Source organism: Phyllobates terribilis, unplaced genomic scaffold, assembly GCF_046119375.1.
Source record: "Phyllobates terribilis strain yellow unplaced genomic scaffold, ASM4611937v1 Scaffold_305__1_contigs__length_2280687, whole genome shotgun sequence".
NCBI lineage: Eukaryota > Metazoa > Chordata > Amphibia > Anura > Dendrobatidae > Phyllobates > Phyllobates terribilis.
Genome location: NW_027363065.1, coordinates 376,055 through 396,033, shown reverse-complemented (window position 1 = coordinate 396,033; position 19,979 = coordinate 376,055). Strand labels below are relative to the sequence as shown.

General features: G+C 44.1%; 1 protein-coding gene across 5 annotated transcripts in view; it reads right to left on the bottom strand.

Moving 5' to 3' along the window:
- Positions 1 to 801: 801 nt before the first annotated feature.
- The window catches only part of LOC141220972 (5-oxoprolinase-like), a 75,190-nt gene continuing 56,012 nt past the window's right edge, over positions 802 to 19,979 (bottom strand). For 4 of the 5 annotated variants that reach the window (XM_073666429.1, XM_073666430.1, XM_073666427.1 and 1 more), the window contains 8 exons: positions 11,217 to 11,401; positions 7,762 to 7,908; positions 6,717 to 6,851; positions 5,934 to 6,083; positions 5,069 to 5,226; positions 4,122 to 4,282; positions 1,833 to 1,930; positions 802 to 1,102 (listed from right to left, as the gene is read on the bottom strand). In XM_073666429.1, coding sequence (XP_073522530.1) covers positions 953 to 1,102; positions 1,833 to 1,930; positions 4,122 to 4,282; positions 5,069 to 5,226; positions 5,934 to 6,083; positions 6,717 to 6,851; positions 7,762 to 7,908; positions 11,217 to 11,401 — 1,184 coding nt within the window. In that variant the 3' untranslated portion in view covers positions 802 to 952. The remainder of the gene's footprint in view (positions 1,103 to 1,832; positions 1,931 to 4,121; positions 4,283 to 5,068; positions 5,227 to 5,933; positions 6,084 to 6,716; positions 6,852 to 7,761; positions 7,909 to 11,216; positions 11,402 to 19,979) is intronic. The other variant, XM_073666431.1, reaches the window with a different exon arrangement.

The following is a 19,979-nucleotide window of genomic DNA, read 5'->3' as shown; positions in this document are numbered from 1 at the left end:
AAATCACACTCAGGTGCCGACATGGCACAAAACGGACTCCGGACCAAAACTTGAACTTCATTCTGTTTCAGGAGAAAGTTTTTGCGGAGTATTGTATTATTGGACAGGTATTTAACTGTGATAGACTTCACTCAAGGCTAAACCGCCGTCATAGTAATTTTTTGGGGTATTTTCTATGCAATTGAGAATGGACTATTCCTCCAAATTCACTGAAGACATCATGGGAAGAGAGAGGGAGACGTTAAGTTTGTAAACTCTGGTGCTGTACTGCAGACTACTCTCTACGTTACACCCTGAGAAATGGATTAACTGTATGCGTGCAAGCCAGTAGTAGCGGGCTGATTTAGACAGGCACACCAAGAGGCAAACGTCTAGAGAAAAGAGGAAATCCCGATCACTTGAGTGCCACGCTGTATAGCACAGGGGTTCCAGACGTTTAGAAAACATTCATAACATTCTGCATACATTTGCCATTGTCTGGTTAAAATACGTTTTTCTTGAAAACAAACTGTGTAAGAGTCGGGTTTCTTTGTCGGTCACTCCGCCGTGTCCTGAAGAACACCACTGGTACACGACTGACATTTTTTCACATAATACGATTTCATTTTTGAAATTATAAATGTGTCTGAAAGATATTGGATGCTTGTGCTTGTCACCTCCGGCATCAAGACGTCTAGAATGGACAGACGGACACTGCATGTTATTTCATGTTGGTCTTTGCCGGCATCGTTTACCTGTTAACCAAGATCTACGTTTTCTATAAAAGTTATTATTAAAAAAGAAAAAAAAAATCTAAATGAGTAATTTCTGCAAAAGCGTTATTTATTTTTTATTAATAAAATTCTATCATATAATCTGATACGACAGTGATAGTAGATCGTGTCTCAAAAGTGCTACATCTGCCTCCTATCGCCCAGTCGTGTATCTCGTCGTCTCAGGCTTCTGGAGTGATTCACACAGTCTCCTGAGCCACGCGGTAATCGTAGACACTTCCTCGCTCTGCAAAGCTGCGACTTTGACTCTTTATAGGCTTCTGTGTATTATCACCAGCCTTGTTGTCGCCATACCCTCCCCCTCCTGGGGTATGAAGAGTGAATATGTCCTGGGTGAAAAAAAAACAGATTGTACGTTTTATTTTTCAACCATAACAGACCAATGTTCCTGGGGTTGTGATGTCGAAGAAAAGCATCTGGTAGATTTGCTGGTGTTCCTGTTATGCCAAGTACAGACCCCAAAGCTGATACATGACATGAAGGGTTTCATTTCTAATCTCTAGTTATGGCAATGTAAAGCGCCAAGACCAAAAGGTGACTCCGGAAGATCTGCAACACGGCCCGCGCAACCTTTAGATGTCATCAGTTGGGACAGCAGCATTTAAGAGGTTGGAAATGGTGCCTGTTCTGTCACCCATCATACCCCCGCAACATGATTGTGATAACCAAGTTATCAGCATCCCACAATAGGGAAGATGCTGGAGACTTCTGTGTCTCACATGTAGACATCAGAAAGGACCCCAAAAAGGAAATGACAGATGGTATTTACTACATGGTAACTTAGGGCCACAGGCATTCATACAACACTACGGACCTAAAAATAAAAAAAAAATTATAGGTCTTGGAAGAAGAGAAAATGATAGAAAGCAAAGGGGGTCCACCTAAACATGGAGCTGGTCTTGCCTTTAGGTACCAGGCCTCTCTAACATCTGCAATAACTTTATCCCTGTACAAGATAACCAAGCAGAAAAGAGAACCAAGGAGGCTGGGAGAAGCGCATACATTTGGCGCAATATTAATGTGTAAAGTCAAGTGAAGATTAATCCTTCATTCTCTCACCCCAGGTTCTAATGAAATGGAAGTTTTCCCACCCAAGTTGATGTTTTTCCCTTCACTTCGATGCAAGAAGTTGAGCCCAGGAGCACCAGGAGATCCACCTGGAATTAAAGTGATTTATACGTTGTTAAAATAAATTGCCATCTGATATATTTGTGACACATCCACAAGAACCCACGCCTTACAAAACACAGGTCCAATGACCTCTTATTTGCCGATACGGAGTCAGCTAGTAATCTGTAATGGTGTTGAGCAAATAATTTTTTTCCCCAAAAGTTGAGGGTACCAGAGATGAAACCAGCACCTGTCGGGTTCTTTAGTGACAGCCATTAATGGCATATCCTGTGACACTGACCTAGACTAACGCTGTCTGAACCACAGATGGCGCGAATCAGAGTCTGGCTGCGCAATTTTGCCTCCAGGTATTTCTTTAGCGATGGCGTTACAGAGAAAATATACACTACTCAACATTGACGCTGCAACACCAAGAAGGAAAAGTCATGTAATTTTTGAGATCACAGGATCGATGGATGTCACTGATCTGCAAATCAAGAAAAAAAATGGAAACACAATTTTCAAAACATCTTGAGTTATTCAGTATGGAGTACGAGCCACGTGCAGAAATACCGACACTTCCAGCTTCAGTTACTATCACTAAGATTATTAATGGTCGTCTGACGAATGTTCTGAGCAAATCATCAAGATCTGCTGCTGGCAGCTCTTGCGTATTTACTGACCAATGACGTCCAGATGTGCTTGATGGGAGAGAAGTCTGGAGATGCTGCAGCGGTATAACGTTTAGGGCACGCAGGCGGTTCACAGTAAAATGTGGTCTGGTGTCATGTTTAAAAAAACAGCTCATGGGACTCGTTAAAGAAAAGGCTGCACCACTGGTTACATGACCACATCAATGTAAAGCCGAGCTGTTAATGTACTCCGAAGGAAGACTAGAAGAGTCCGGCTACCCCACACCGTAATCCCGGGTTTATGATCGGAGTGATATTCCCTCGTGAAAGCTCCTCATGGCATTGCCCATACGGTCTTGTCAGTTTTGAAGTAAGACGTGTAGTGATCCATTTTGTACTGCAAGTGAAAGTAGATGTCACATACCCGAGGGCAGGCATCAAACAGTCTCTACACAAACCATCAGAAGGCATTGGCAAGGCACTGAGCTACAAGCCAGATGGCCATCTACAGGCATCCATAGATCTCAAGTGACTCTGCTCAAAGGCCATCGTGGTGCAGATCAATATGGCAATGGAGTCCTCGCCTCTGCAGCGACGAGTCCCACTAGGAATAAGCGTGCTACCATGGCCCCTCGTGTCTCTGGACTTGTCTCCCAACGAGCACATTGGAGATGTCAAAGGTTGGTAATTACACAGGAGCTGCCAGCAGTGGATCTTGGTGATTTGCCCAAGTGCATTCAGCATCAAAACATTCTTCAGACGAGCATTAAAGGAGTTGTCTGGTCAAAAGTGATAAGTCTGCAGTCACTCTGTGAGACTTAGCACCTGCGCTGGGGGGGATTGATGTGAGCTGCGGGGATCCGCCGGTGTCAGACTCGGTAACTGAGAGTGTGTATATGTTATACATATACCCGGGCAGCCGGCACCGCATCGCTCCATACAGGTGTATGGAGTGAGGCCACGCGCCGTCTAGTGACTTGGACGGACAGTAGGTGTGTCCGACTAAAAGGCGCGGCCTCGCTCAATACAAGTCTATGGAGAGCGAGGCTGCGCCCACTGGCCGGAGGTATGTATAACGTATACACACCCTCTGTTACAGAGTCTGAAACCGGCAAATCCCGCAGCGCACAGTGTCTGCACTGGGTGGATTCATAAGTCTGCAGTCGCGCAAAGTGACTGCAGACTTATACACGCACTGAGCACACCAACTCTTATATCACTGAGGTTAATAAAACGGTTATCCGGTCAAAGGTAATATCCGCACAGAAACATACCAGATACTGAATAATTTGAAATGTTTTGACATTTTTTTTTCCATTTTTTTCATGCTTTGCATATAATTAACATGTCTATTGATCCAATGATTTTTATAATTCTGTGACTTTTCCTTCTTGGTGTTAGGATTTCAGTGTTGAGGAGTGAAGTTTGAAAGCCGTCCAGGGCCCACAGGAAGAGATATGACTGGTCCGATGACGTCCCCGGCCGGCTTCACCACATCTCGCTCCAGTGGATTGATAGCTGTCTGCCGTGTATGTATTGACTCCACAGCTCTGCGTTTAGGTAGTGTGACATTAGACTGTATCATGAGGACCATCTATCGTGCCACCTTGGATGCCGTAGGGTCGGAACACCCTTCGCTCTGTGAGAACCGACAAGATGACGCGTTCTCTGAACAGCAGCTCCCGAATGACGCCGTCACCACCACAGAACTTTCCCCGACCACCAGAGTCCAGACGTAACTGGAAACGCTTCAGGACCACCGGATACCTAAGAGAGGGGCAGAGGAACAAACTGCAGGAAACATCTAGAGCCGATGTCTGAGCCCGATCCCTGCTAGATTATTACTAATCGCATGCAGGAGAATATACTAGAATGTTCATTAGATATTAATCCAAGTGGATTTTTTCCTTGAATGTTATGTGCTGCAAAGCATTATAGAAGGAAATCCTCTTCCAAGGAAATAAAAAAATCAAAAAAAAAATCAATAACTTGAGAATAAATATACCCCTCCCCCACATTGGCAGAAATGAATACTTTTTCCCCCCTGCCACCCCAAAAAAAAAGTTGGCCCCATATTTTACCAATGAAAAATTTCAACAGTATCATTAAAAAAAACAATTTGCCCGAATAAATTTGTTTTTTTTGTTCTGGCTTTCGGGATTTATCTACTACCCAAAAATTGCAGGTTTATTACACAAGATTACTAAAAAGGGTCAAATAAAACAAAACTTTAAACTGCGTACAAGTGTGTAGGAATACAGTGAAACTATTTTCCCCACACAATGAACATTAAAAAAAATTTCACTCTTGCTTTTTACTTTTACCTTTGAGAGTAAATAATTAGATCTTATTACCTCAAAATGGCGTCTTTGAGAAATACAACGCTCAAAATGCAAGCGCCCTACAGCTAGATCAGATAAATTACAAAGTTATGGCTAAAAAAAAATAATAAAAAAATATTTACTTCGTCTTTAACCTCTGGGCACATATTAAAAAATACATCCACATTGGGTCCGCACGTATGGGAAAAGGCTCAGGAGCTATTCCTTGTACCGTTTCTCCAGAATCTCCGGGTCTGTAATTCGCGTATTGGTCATGTGACTATGAATTCCGCTTCTGCCGTCCCAGTGTGGACCGGCCCCGGCACCGCCGGCCACCGTCTCATAGTATCCGATGTTCTGGTTACCAAATGTGATGTTGTTCATACAGCCCTGAAGAAAAGGACTCCATTATGGTGACGTGCTGCTGCTTCTTCATACATCATGGGGGATTTCAGCAGAGGGGTGAAAATATTTTGGAAAAATTTCCAATTATATTCACCCCTTCACCATATCACATCCCACCCAAAAATGCAATAAAAAGTTGTATGTACTGTAGAATGGTAAAAACCACAGCTCGGCTCACAATAAGATATAAAAAAGTTACAGGTCTCAGAAAATGGCGACACAAGACCATTTTTTTTTTTTTTTTTCATAAAGTTCAGTAAAATAAAACGTTACAAATTTAGTATCTCCATAATCATATGGACCTGGAGAATCAGGATTCCAGGTCATTCTTACAATGTAACAAACACTGTTAAAATGAAACCCAAAAAAAACAATTGTGGAGTTGTGTTTTTTTAATGGTGTCATCCCACTTGGATTTTTTTCAGCCCATTATATTGTAGTTCTGATTCACACTATTCACTTTACAACTCGTCCCGAAAACTACGGGCCCCCATACAACTTGGTCAACGGAAAAATAAAGAAAAGTGGTGGCACTTGGGGGGGGGGGGGGGGGGGGAAGGAAGAAACAAAATGCGGAAAAGTGTCCGTAATGGGTTATGAGTCCTTGCCCCATAGTACAGGGTCTGCGCGCGCGGCATAATCGTGTGAATGAGCCCTGACCCATGATTTGTGTTTGCACTAACCCATCTCACCTGTGAAGCCGCACACACTTGAAAGGCCTTAAAGATGACATCAACAATCCTCTGTGACGTCAGCACGTTGCCCCCCACAACGGCAGCGTCCGGAGAGGGGTCCAGAATCGATCCTTTTGGGATAATGACTCGAATGGGCACCAGGCAACCCTAGAAGAATTCCAAAAATAAAAACAATAATGAATCTGAGCCTTCCTATCTTTACTCAAGGAAAAAAAAAGGCATAAAGATGGTTCTAATAGAGACTTATGTTTGTGTCTTATACATTATTTCATTCGCACGATTCATGTTGCCAAAACTACGCACAGCATGAACCAGATCCCGGCTGCACGATTGCAGTCAGGTATAATGTTCTCCCAAATTCTCCAGCATTTCAGAGAAAATATAGTTAGAAGACCCAGGCGGGGACCATAACCAGAAATCAGACTGGTCCACCGCTGTCTCCGGCGGCTTCTCCCAGCACCGCTCTAGGTGATTGACAGGTCTCTTGCATTGGGAAAAACCTCTCAATCACCTGGAGTGGAGCTGGGAACCAAACCTGGAGATGACCCTAACCGAAACCTCTAACTACTGTATATTTCCTCTGAAACGCTGGAAATATTCAGGGAAAAACGTTCCAAGCTGCAGCCAAGCTGCCAGGTCCGAGTCATCATGCCTGTGATTTAGGCAGCATGAATCACCCGACAACCCATGGACTGTGAGTGCTTCTGGGGAAAGCAGCCGTGCCCATATAATCCATTAACTTCTCTCATGTGATACATGTGGAGAGATTCCTCTGCTGACCTGGTTTAGGGGAATATCTTGGCCGACCATGCAGCGTAGACAGTAGATGAGGGCGGAGAGGGTGATGGCTCGAGGGGCATTACAGTTCCCAAAGACTTCATATCCGGAGTCAGTGAAATCAAAGACCGCGCTTCCCTACGACAAGTGGAGAAAATGTATCAGAAAACTCAGAAAATTTCTTTTTTTAATTAAAAAAAAAAACAGAAAAAAAAAAACACAACAATCTGCACCCAAGAGACATATAAAGGAATTACACAATATTAATCTGAACACGGAGCCATGCCGACCAAAATACTTGGGCATAAGGTAAAGTAGTGGAAAAGTTATTTGTAAAGAGTCGGAAACACAAAAATCACCAGCTCCAAAAATATGTAAAAAAAATACATGATTTATCCTTAAATTGTTGGGTGAAATGTCCTCATATTGTGCTTAAGAAATATAATCAAAGTTGTATGTAAATTAGAGATGAGCGGATCAGGCAAAATTTATGTTTTGGTGCATTTATTTCTAGACCCCAGGGCAGACTAAATGTGAAAACTAAAAAAAAATAACTCTCATACTGACGTCACCGCTCACCTCTACAACCACTCCATGCTTCTCTCCGCTCCTCCATCGCAACTCCGGCCAGTCGTTGATCTAGGCTGCGAGCGGTGAACACCAGGACCTGCTCACGGTGGACAGAGGACAGGGAGCAGCGGCTGCAGCCGAAGAGGTTTCTCTCTTTTTAACGTTTTGTTGGCCCTCTACTGTGCAGTAAGATGGCGGCCGCAGCTGGCTGCCATTTCACTGAATTCGCGCCAAGAGGATTACCAAAAATCCATATTCTCCAGAATGCAGATTTTTGCAAAATTCAAGTACAGTTCAGTCCCATACAAATAAATGTGTCCTTCTCTAGTATAAATGTATCATAAAGCCCAGGAAAGACACAATCTGTGCCCCCCGCATCACTACACGACATCACTATTACCAGTTATTTATACCAAATCCTGACACTGACAAACTACAGTAATTACCGTCCATTATAGTGCGATACTTGTTGTTTTACCTCCTCTTTGTTAATCGTCACCTTCAGCTTGATAGGAGACCCGTCATCCATGTAATCTACAGACTCCACCTCTAGGGCTCCGGACTGCTGCTCCCACCGATGAGCAAACTCCCTCAGCATGCCCCTCACTGCCACCTCTGCGTTACCCTATATAATAGAAAAGCCATCACAGCTCCCCAAAAATCATACAAATACTGATAGTACCATAAAGAGCAAGAATGAGCAATAAAAGAGAAAGCATAATACAAGAATAGTAGATAGAACTAATATAATACTGCCCCTATGTACAGGAATATAACTACTATAATACTGCTCCTATGTACAAGAATATAACTACTATAATACTGCTCCTATGTACAAGAATATAACTACTATAATACTGCCCCTATGTACAAGAATATAACTACTATAATACTGCCCCTATGTACAAGAATATAACTACTATAATACTGCTCCTATGTACAAGAATATAACTACTATAATACTGCCCCCTATGTACAAGAATATAACTACTATAATACTGCTCCTATGTACAAGAATATAACTACTATAATACTGCTCCTATGTACAAGAATATAACTACTATAATACTGCTCCCTATGTACAAGAATATACCTGCTAAAATACTGCTCCTATGGACAAGAATATAACTACTATAATACTGCTCCTATGTGCAAGAATATAACTACTATAATACTGCTCCTATGGACAGGAATATAACTACTATAATACTGCTCCTATGTACAAGAATATAACTACTATAATACTGCTCCTATGTACAAGAATATAACTACTATAATACTGCTCCTATGGACAGGAATATAACTACTATAATACTGCTCCTATGTACAAGAATATAACTACTATAATGCTGCCCCTATGTACAAGAATATAACTACTATAATACTGCCCCCTATGTACAAGAATATAACTACTATAATACTGCTCCTATGTACAGGAATATATTATTGTACATAGGAGCAGTATTATAGTAGTTATTTTCTTGTACATAGGGAGCAGTATTATAGTAGTTATATTCTTGTACATAGGGGCAGTATTATAGTAGTTATATTCTTGTATATAGGGGGCAGTATTATAGCAGTTATATTCTTGTATATAGGGGGCAGTATTATAGCAGTTATATTCTTGTACATAGGGAGCAGTATTATAGTAGTTATATTCTTGTATATAGGGGGCAGTATTATAGTAGTTATATTCTTGTATATAGGGGGCAGTATTATAGTAGTTATATTCTTGTACATAGGGGCAGTATTATAGTAGTTATATTCTTGTACATAGGGAACAGTATTATAGTAGTTATATTCTTGTACATAGGGGCAGTATTATAGTAGTTATATTCTTGTACATAAGGAGCAGTATTATAGTAGTTATATTCTTGTACATAGGGAGCAGTATTATAGTAGTTATATTCTTGTACATAGGAGCAGTATTATAGTAGTTATATTCTTGTACATAGGGGGCAGTATTATAGTAGTTATATTCTTGTACATAGGAGCAGTATTATAGTAGTTATATTCTTGTACATAGGGGGCAGTATTATAGTAGTTATATTCTTGCACATAGGAGCAGTATTATAGTAGTTATATTCTTGTATATAGGGGGCAGTATTATAGTAGTTATATTCCTGTATATAGGAGCAGTATTATAGTAGTTATATTCTTGTACATAGGGGCAGTATTATAGTAGTTATATTCTTGTACTTAGGGGGGCAGTATTATAGTAGTTATATTCTTGTATATAGGGGGCAGTATTATAGCAGTTATATTCTTGTATATAGGGGGCAGTATTATAGCAGTTATATTCTTGTACATAGGGAGCAGTATTATAGTAGTTATATTCTTGTATATAGGGGGCAGTATTATAGTAGTTATATTCTTGTATATAGGGGGCAGTATTATAGTAGTTATATTCTTGTACATAGGGGCAGTATTATAGTAGTTATATTCTTGTACATAGGGAGCAGTATTATAGTAGTTATATTCTTGTACATAGGGGCAGTATTATAGTAGTTATATTCTTGTACATAAGGAGCAGTATTATAGTAGTTATATTCTTGTACATAAGGAGCAGTATTATAGTAGTTATATTCTTGTACATAGGGAGCAGTATTATAGTAGTTATATTCTTGTACATAGGAGCAGTATTATAGTGGTTATATTCTTGTACATATGGACAGTATTATAGTAGTTATATTCTTGTACATAGGGGGCAGTATTATAGTAGTTATATTCTTGTACATAGGAGCAGTATTATAGTAGTTATATTCTTGTACATAGGAGCAGTATTATAGTAGTTATATTCTTGTACATATGGACAGTATTATAGTAGCTATATTCTTGTACATAGGGGGCAGTATTATAGTAGTTATATTCTTGTACATAGGAGCAGTATTATAGTAGTTATATTCTTGTACATAGGAGCAGTATTATAGTAGTTATATTCTTGTACATAGGGGGCAGTATTATAGTAGTTATATTCTTGTACATAGGAGAAGTATTATAGTAGTTATATTCTTGTACACAGGGGCAGTATTATACTAGTGATATATTTATAATACTGCCCATATGTACAAAATTTAAAATGATAGCTCCAGAATTGTGTTACCTAATAATTTAGGGAGCAGAGCAGATGCTTAGTGTTAAAACACTTTTATTATTGATCCATCATTATATATTTTTTTCCATAAATCATTAATGCAAATGAAAATATGTAACTTTGTAAAACCTCTCAGAAATCTGCTCCTTTTTCCTCCTGGGCTGATTTTTCACTCAATACAGGGGTAAAATTTGTATTTGGTGAAAACAGATTTTCTCATCACTAAGAGGGGTGACGGGAGTTGATGCACATAAGATTATATGGAGAGGGGACAGGTGAGGAGCTAGAGAGAGACACAGTTATTCTGCTGCAAGGTCTCCTGAAACAATAGTTACACTTTAAAGGGGTTCTCCTAGAATGTAATAAAATGGCCCCCCGTCACTTCAAACGACGGCCCGACCTGCAGTCTAAAGAAACAGTTCCCGAGACCTGTGTCTCAACTGACAGAGGAGCTGTATTGTAAGCGCACATACCACAGAGCTTCTCAAGAAGGACTGACAGGAGAATAAATAAATCATCTTCTCGGCTGACTGAACACACAGGATTTTTTTCTCCAGCTGTAGTCCTCGGTACTCAGTCAGCTGAGAAGATTTATTTATTTTCCTGTCACCTCACCGGTATGTGCACTTACATACAGCTCCTCTGTCAGTTCAGACATAGGTCTCGGGAGCTGTGTTTCTTCACGCTGTAGCCCTCCTTGATACGTGACCAGGTTGGGCTGTCGTTTGCATTGAGTGACGGGGGTCATTTTATTACATTCTTGGAGAACACCTTTAGCAATAGGTCAGATATATAATCAGTGATTGGCAGTGTCCAATGCTCAGGGCTTTGGTACTAACCTGAATGTGCGCCATGTATGCCTGCACCACTTCCAGACCGTAGATGTCAATTAGCTCATTTACCAACTGGATGCCCTTCTGATTGGCTGCTACCTGTGCTCTCAGGTCAGATAAATTATCATGAAGATTACGGGTTCCACTGCTGCCAGGTATTAGTCCTGGAGCCATCAGAGCCTCTGTGACAGCTGTCAGGACACACAGATGTAAGAAAAAATAAATATTTTAATGGGACTAATATACCATGGAGTAAAAGGGCCAGAAAATCCCAAAAACTAACCAACAATCTTGTAATTAAAGCAAACATTCACCAATGAAAAACATTCTACAAATAACATTAGACTTAAAAAGTCACGGCACGGTGTACATACATTATATTACTTATACTGTACTGATCCTGAGTTACATCCTGTATTATACCCCAGAGCTGCACTCACTATTCTGCTGGTGCAGTCACTGTGTACATGCATTACATTACTGATCCTGAGTTATATCCTGTATTATACTCCAGAGCTGCACTCACTATTCTGCTGGTGCAGTCACTGTGTACATACATTACATTACTGATCCTGAGTTACATCCTCTATTATACTCCAGAGCTGCACTCACTATTCTGCTGGTGCAGTCACTGTGTACATACATTACATTACTGATCCTGAGTTACATCCTGTATTATACTCCAGAGCTGCACTCACTATTCTGCTGGTGCAGTCACTGTGTACATACATTACATTACTGATCCTGAGTTACATCCTGTATTATACTCCAGAGCTGCACTCACTATTAGAGATGAGCGTTGTTCTACTCGAACTGTTCGCCAATCTCAAATTCGAGCTGTTTTGGGCGGTGTTCGAGCCGGTCGGCGAACACGAACAATTTGAGAAAAATTCGGCTGTTCGAGGTTATGTTCGATAACTGTTCGTGCACCAAAATCATAACTGGATTTTTTCTCAGTAATGATGAAAATTAATGTTAATACGCAGTTTGAGTGTACAGCGGGGTGGGGGGAGGGGCAGGGGATGGATCTCTGCAGGAACAATGAAGATCTCCATTTTTTTTTCTCTTTCCCGCATTTGCAGTGGGGAGGTGCAATCTGTCAGCCTATCAGCAGCGCACACACGGAGCGAAGTGCTTTTTTTCACACAAGCAAGGGCATGTGTGATTGGCAGTGTATGTCACATGTCCTTGCCCTATAAGACCAAGCCATTTTCCCCGTCGCCACCATTTTCTCACTGCTGCAGCTGCGTGTTAGACGGCACCGCTGTTGCTGTGTGCGCTATACCTTGTTAATTTCAAGCCAATTTTCGCACAAATCTACAGATAGCTTGGGAGTAGGGAATAGTTGTGATTGCAGTCCTTTTAAGGACTAGGTTACAGCATTTCCTACGACATTTAACAGGCAGGTCTGTGCTCTTAAATAGATAGATTGTGGGAGTAAAGACTAATTGTAATTGCAGTCCTTTTCAGGACTAGGTTACATCAGTTCCTATCAGTTTTTGCCAGGCAGGTCTGTGCCAGTGCTGTGCAAGTTTTTTTCACAGCATTTGGCTGAATCTAGCAAAGCTAATCCTTTTTGGCCTACTGCAGAGTGTGTTAGTCAGTGGAGTAGCCTATCTGTGTTGCAAGATATACCACCTGTGTATATAATACCAATTTTTTTACTGCACCTAGTGAAGTAAAATCTTTTGGGCATAGCATCATTCTATTAGTCCATCTATACTGACCTCCATCAGGTTGCAAATTGAATATAATTTTTTTCTGCATCTAGCTCTGAAAAAAATATTTGGGCTTGTAGCTGTGTGTGGGACTTGTTGTATTAGGCCATCTATACCAAGCTCCACCAGCTTTGAAATTAATAATAATTTTTAGCTGCATCTAGCCCTGAAAATAATTTTTCCCAATAGTGGTAGCAATAGAAATATGGGGCGCACGCCTGGCTAACAAAAATATACGCTTCATAACACAAAACACCAGCCTAGCGCACTGCATTAATAAGATGGCATCATCGTCTCTCCCAGTGCTAGGCCTACTACCCAGACTAGCATTCCTGTGCCTAAAACACAATGTATGGGTCCGCGCTAGCCACTATGCTGAGGGGTATAAAGCTGCTGCTAACGCTTTATAACAATTCAATTGGCAGATTTTCACAGAGCTCTTCCACAACGCCCACCCATCGGGCAACAGTTGCCCACCCTCCCTATGGGATCTAGTGGCGAATAGTTGATGCCATTAATCAGAGCGTCAGTTGCCCCGTCAACGTGGCAAGCATACGGTAAGGCATGGGAAGAGTGGACACGACTAGTAGCAGGCAGACGGGTTGACCAATGTGAACAAGCCAGATCACAAGTCACCATAGAATTTCTCCACCAGCTAATGATGAGGGGCACATCAGGAGCGTCAGAGCAGCGGTGTCTGACCGGAGTAGCATTTCACTTCCAACTACTGAATTGGGGAGATGTGACAAAGATTCATCATCAGACAATCCATAAAAGGGTGGAAAAGGGGTCAGCCAAGTCAGGAATGTAGATGTCCCGTCCCGTGTCACTAAAACTGATTTCTCACATCATATCCCTAACACCATTAACATGACACTCACAATTTGAAGCAACACTAATGTCTACTGCATTTGTGATCGCCTTCTTCGGGGCGCTATGTATAAGCGAATTAGTCCCTCAATCCAAAATTACCACCAGTGGAGGCTTATTACACCAGGACGTAGTCATAGCCAATAATGCAATACGTCTACGCATACACCAATCGAAAACGGTTCCAGCGGGCAGGGGTACTTGGGTACTTCTACAACCCACAAACGGTACACTGAGTCGGGTAACAATAGTAAAAACATATCTAACCATCAGATCACAAAGTAATTTCTTCTTATCACACATTGATGGAACGCCATTATCAAGATACCTGTTCCAAGCTATATTTAATAAATGCATAACATCGGCAGGGAACCACCCCAAAGATTACGGGACACACTGATTCCGCATAGGTGCGGCCACGGAAGCAGCAAGAGCAGGACTGGCAGAAATGGAAGTTCAGAGGATAGGGAGATGGCGATCCACGTGTTTGGCGAGATACATAAGACCAGACTTGTTATCCTAACGTGGTTTGTTTCTTTTACAGGTGACGCTAAGCCAACAGTGTGAGTGATAGGCCACTCGTATATCTATTGGGCACAAAAAAGGGCGAAAGTCCGCCCAGGCGGGAGGAAATTAGAGTTTCATAACACATATTTCAACTGGAGAGGTATTAGAGGCCTGCTATGGCCACAGGTACTAATGGAGGTAATCAAGATAGGGAGAGAGGCAAGAGGTCCGGTCATCTTAGTTATACAGGCCAGGGGAAACAACCTAGGTCATCACAAGAGCGCATAACTAATGGCAATAATGAAACTAGACACTGAGCGCTTCAGAGAATTTTTCACAAAATTAGCTATAGTATGGTCAGAGATTGTGCCGATAGCGGTATGGCAAGGTGCGCGAGACATCACGGCCATCGAATGGACAAGGCGGGTAATAAATATTCGGATGGCAAAATTTAGAAGAGACAGAGGCGGTGTAGTGATACGACACAGACAACTGGAAGGAGATAAAGCAGGCCTCATACGGCCCGACGGTGTTCACTTAATAGATATTGGACTGGACATATTCCAGTCCTGTCAGGACTCCAGGACGGAGTGGAACAAGCGTTAAGAGTGATGGGTGGGGGTCAGAGTCCTGCATACGAGTACGCTGGATCCTCCGTGGCCTGGAAATAGAAAGGACATGTTGGAGAGTTACACTTGTTGGCTAACTTGCCGGAGTGGGGACCCAGGGCATGCTGCAACAAGCTGAATTATTTTAGAAATAAAATGCCTTTCTAATGGAATGAGTATAAAGAGTTAATAAAGCTGTGACCGATCCTCACCCATCCAGTTGTAAGAGTTACATTATTGTATTGTCCATGAAAGGGGGGCGGTAGGGGGGCTGAGCGTCTGGGTTTGGTTGGGGGTCCCCACAGTCTGCCTAGGCTAGATTCATTTAAAAATTCTTATTAGATACACAGGCGGTGCAGCTGGCTTCGCAGCTGGGCTACTACGCCCAAAGTATTGCCTAGGATAGATGCAGTTAAAAATTCTACGCTGACTAGCAGACACTGAAGATTTGGAGCAGACCTCTGAGTAAACAGCTCTTCAGACTCAACCATCTGTGTTACCCAAAGCCATAGTGTATGTAGTTTCTTACAGTTAAAAGGGGGGGGGGGTGCGACCCAACCCACCTGGAATTGACAATGCCAACGTCACGTAAGACACAGCAAGGGGACTCCCAAAATTGTGGCACAGACACCACTTAACCCTAGAATGCTTACCTGTGGCCTTGCAGGCCCGCCCAGTTAATTGTTTTCTATTTTCTGCAAGATTACTTTAGTTAGAATTTTGAAACTCTAGGTATGCTTCATGTATATAGTTGTTTGTCATTTGAGTTTGAGTTATTCCATGTTATTTGCACACGGGCCTAAAGGGCCCCAGGTATGTGAAAGTGTAGATTTTTATGGTCATGCGTTCTAGGGTTAAGTGGCATCAATTGCCCCACTGTTGCTTAAAACGGTTGGTGAGGTGATTTTACCAAATCCCCAAGCTTTTAGTCTCCCAAGGATGACACAGGGGTAGAAATGTCCTTGCGAATCCATGATTTGTTCATCTTTATGAACGTGAGTCTGTCTACATTCTCAGTGGACAGCCGCGTGCGCTTATCTGTCAGCACACCACCAGCAGCGCTGAACACACGTTCAGAGAGAACGCTGGCTGCATGGCATGACAAGATCTCCAAGGCGTGAGTGGCGAGCTCCGGCGATTATTCCAGATTGGAATACCAAAATGAGCAAGGGTTCAGTGACACAGTCATGGCTTCGATGTTCACTTGGAGATTCTCCTGTACCATCCTCTCTAGGCATTGACTATGTGTCAGACTTCTTGTCTCCTGTGGCCTTGCAAAGGATGGTCTAAAAAAGTGGTGAAACGATTCCACAAAATTGCTGTTACCAGCAGATACTGTGTTACTGTTACTGTTTGAGTGATGAAGACTCGACAGTCCCACCGTTGGCAAGTTAGAACTGTGAGATTCACTACGTGCACCACTGGTGTTTTGTGGAAAAGCACATGTAAGATTCTGCAACAGCGTCTGCAGATACTCCTGCATTCGTCAATACCTTTTTATGGCAGGAATTATTTCGGCAAATATACTTTTGTACCGGGGATCTAAGAGTGTGGCAACCCAGTAGTCGGGATTACTTCGAATTCTGACAATCCGGGGGTCATGTTGCAGGTAGTGCAGCAAGAAGGCACTCATGTGTCTTGCGCATCCAGAAGTACCAAGTCCTTGTTGTGTTGGTAGCGAGGTAAGAATCATGCTTCCTTCCTCTGCCCTCTCCCTCCAACCTCGCACAACAGAAAAGTGATCAAGGTCTCCCTCATCTGATGAGTCTTCCATGCCCATCGCCAGTTCGTCCTCCACTTCTTCCTGGGCTCCTGCACCTTCCTCAACAGTTTGGCTGCTACCATGCGCCCTGGTTAATCCCTCTCCCCCACCCTCCCATGCCTGCCGCCTTGGTGCTGCCAACCGTCTGGACCTTGGAGATGTTATCCCTTCCGCATACGACTCCTCCTCTACTTCCTCCACCTCCTCTTGTCCCACCACCTGACTCTGAATTCTGTTTAATGTGTGCTCCAGCATGTAAATGACCGGAATAGTCATGCTGATAATGGCATCGTCGTCAGCACTAAACATCTTCGTCGCCATTTCAAAACTGTGCAGAAGGGTGTGTGGCGCCCCTGAGGGTTCAGTCGCCACAGAGTTACTGCATCTCACCCAGAGGTACTGCATCTCACCCAGAGGTGTGGTATCTCACCCTCAGGTAAGGAAGGCGTATGGCTCGGGACCCTGACTCCTGCATCCAACACATACCCGCAGTGGGGGTAGGGCGAGATTGCTCCTAAGGGAGAGCACAGTCCCAGGTCCCTAGCTGGTTTGAGGGTCCTATGTAGTGGGTGCTTAGGGGAGCAGCTTAGGGGAGCACATGACAAGGAGAGTATAAATAGGAAGCCATCTTAGAAAGAGCAAGCCAGACAGAGGAGGAAAAGTGACAGGAGCAGAGACTAGGCATGAGCTCTGCTCCGGAGGCGGGCCTAGCCTGGGAGGCCCAGGACTGAAAGAGAGAAGAGAGGAGTGGGAGCTGGAAGGCTCCAGGAACCGAAGGGACCCTACGGCTATGGGCCGTGCAGAAGGCCACCCGTACTCCCGCTGCTACCAGGAGGTAGAGGAGTCAGGCCAGATAAGGGGAACCGGTCCCTCAACTAGCGGAGAAACAGCAAGGCTCAACTAGAAACCGGAGGCTGCTGCATTTCATGTACTGCAGGCCAAAGTCCACACCAGTCTCACTAAGAAGGTAGCCACATAGGACCCAGGGGATGGAACACACGTCACCCGCCAAGGCCCGAGGATACCGGATAGAAGTGTCACTGGGTGTGAGGTGCAGGGAGAAGGCCAGAGAAAGGACACACAGAAGGGGGTCCTGCTAAGTACTCCGGAGCTATCTGGGCGTGGACTGAGCCCCTCACTGAGTATGCACAGCACGACGGGGGAGATTGCTCTGGTACCTGTAATCTGGACTACAACAACTGAGTAATATCTTGAGACGGCATCACACGGACTCTGTGTTCATTACTGACTCCCTGCACTACAACCACCATCATCCACCCACACTGCCCTGAAGCTACACTCTTCCTGTGGTGAGTAATAATACCGTTGCTGCAAAACCACCAGCTTCAGAGGACTGTTCCGCAGCGACGGCCCCTTTGGCCGCACTCCACAGGTGGCGTAGTCAGACATTATAAAATCCATATATACAAATTACCCTTGGATTGACCGCCCTGGGTCACGGACTGGGTCACCGCCACAGTGACTACAACCCCCAGCGTCTACCGGCCCGGCTCAGGGTACCCCATGGCCCAGGGGGCGCGTCAACTTCATAGGTCCCTGATCTGAGACCACTCCTGCAGCGTGATTTGCCCCACCTCTGGATCTCGTTGGCCCAGGCTATACGTCAGAACGTATTGCACCAGGGCTTGTCGGTGCTGCCACAGTCGCTGCAACATGTGCAGAGTTGAATTCCACCGTGTCGGCACATCGCATTTCAGCCGGTGAACTGGCAGGCCCAACGACTTCTGTAGAGATGTAAGTCGTTGAACTGCGGGATGCGAACGGCGGAAGTGAGCACACAGCGACCGTGCCCTCTGCAGAAGGCCATCTAGTCCGGGATAGTGGGCTAAAAATTGCTGGACAACCAGGTTCAACACGTGAGCCATACAAGGCACGTGTGTGACATTGCCCCGGTGAAGGGCCGCACCCAGGTTTGCAGCATTGTCGCACATGGCCTTCCCTGGTTGCAGGTCCAGTGGAGACAACCTTTCATGAAACTGGGTCTCCAGAGCTGACCACAACTCCTCAGCTGTGTGACTCACATTTCCCAGACATTTCAAAGTAAACACTGATGCCGTTGAGCCCTGCTGCCAGCATAGTAAAGAGGTGTGCAGGATTCCTTCTGCGCAGTTAGAAAGCAGGTGGCATTACCAGACAGGCTTTGGGTGCAGGTGGAGGACCGAGAGGAGGTTGAGGAGGCAGAAGCAGTGGAGGAACTTCGAGATAAAGAGGATTGACGCACAACTCGTGGGGACGGTAAGACTTGGACAGCAGCCCCTTGTCCTGCTGTCACCATAGTTACCCAGTGCCCAGTCAGCGACATGTAACGCCCCTGTCCATGCCTTCTCGTCCAAGTGTCTGTGGTGAAGTGCACCCTGTCACACACAGAGTTTCTCAAAGAAGCGGTGATGTTGTGTGCGACATGCTAGTGGAGCGCAGGCACACCTTTCTTTGAGAAGTAGTGCCGACTGGGCATCTGGTACTGGGGCACTGTGACGGACATAAGGTCTTGAAAATCCTCTGTGTCCTCCAGGTGGAAAGGCAGCATTTCTGTAGCCAACAGCTTGCAGATGGTGAAATTCAACCTCTTAGCTTTCTCATGGCTAGGAGGAAATGGTCTTTTACTTTTCCACATCTGAGGGACCGAGGGCTGGCTGTTGTGCTTAGACGGTGTTGAGTAGGGTGTCCCCGGCAAAGTGCCGGTCTGTGAGGAAGATGCAGGCGGACATGTTAGGTTGCCTTGATCCAAAGGTGGTGCTCTCGATGTCGGAGAGCGCTCAACACTAGCAGGTGTTTCCACTTCCCAATGAACTGACGACCTGCCAATCACACTGGCTGTTGCGGGTAAAGAGGTGGCAGGTCTGCGTCCAAAAACATGTGTGACTGCTGTCCCCCCAGTCACAGAGGATGAAGAGGCTGCGGATGCACAAGATGGGGCAGACGGTGGTTGGCCCAGCCGGCTAGGCCGCATTGTAGCACAGTGAGCTTCCCACTGCAACTTATGCTTCATATCCATGTGCCGGTACATGCATGAAGTACTCAAAATATGGATTTTTTGGCCTTTACTTAGCTTTTGCTGACAAATATTACAGATAACACGAGTTGGGTCATCCTTATCGATCTGAATAAATGCCCAGGCTATGAAAGGCTTAGAGCCCATGTGACCTGAAGAGCCACTACGACTTGTGGTCAGAGGCAGAGTTGTGGTTGAGGATGCAGTTGTTGACGTGCTTCCAGTACTCCGTCTCTGTTCAGGAAGGCGCAACCTAACCTCGTCGTCAATAGCATCTGTGATGCCCCGCTG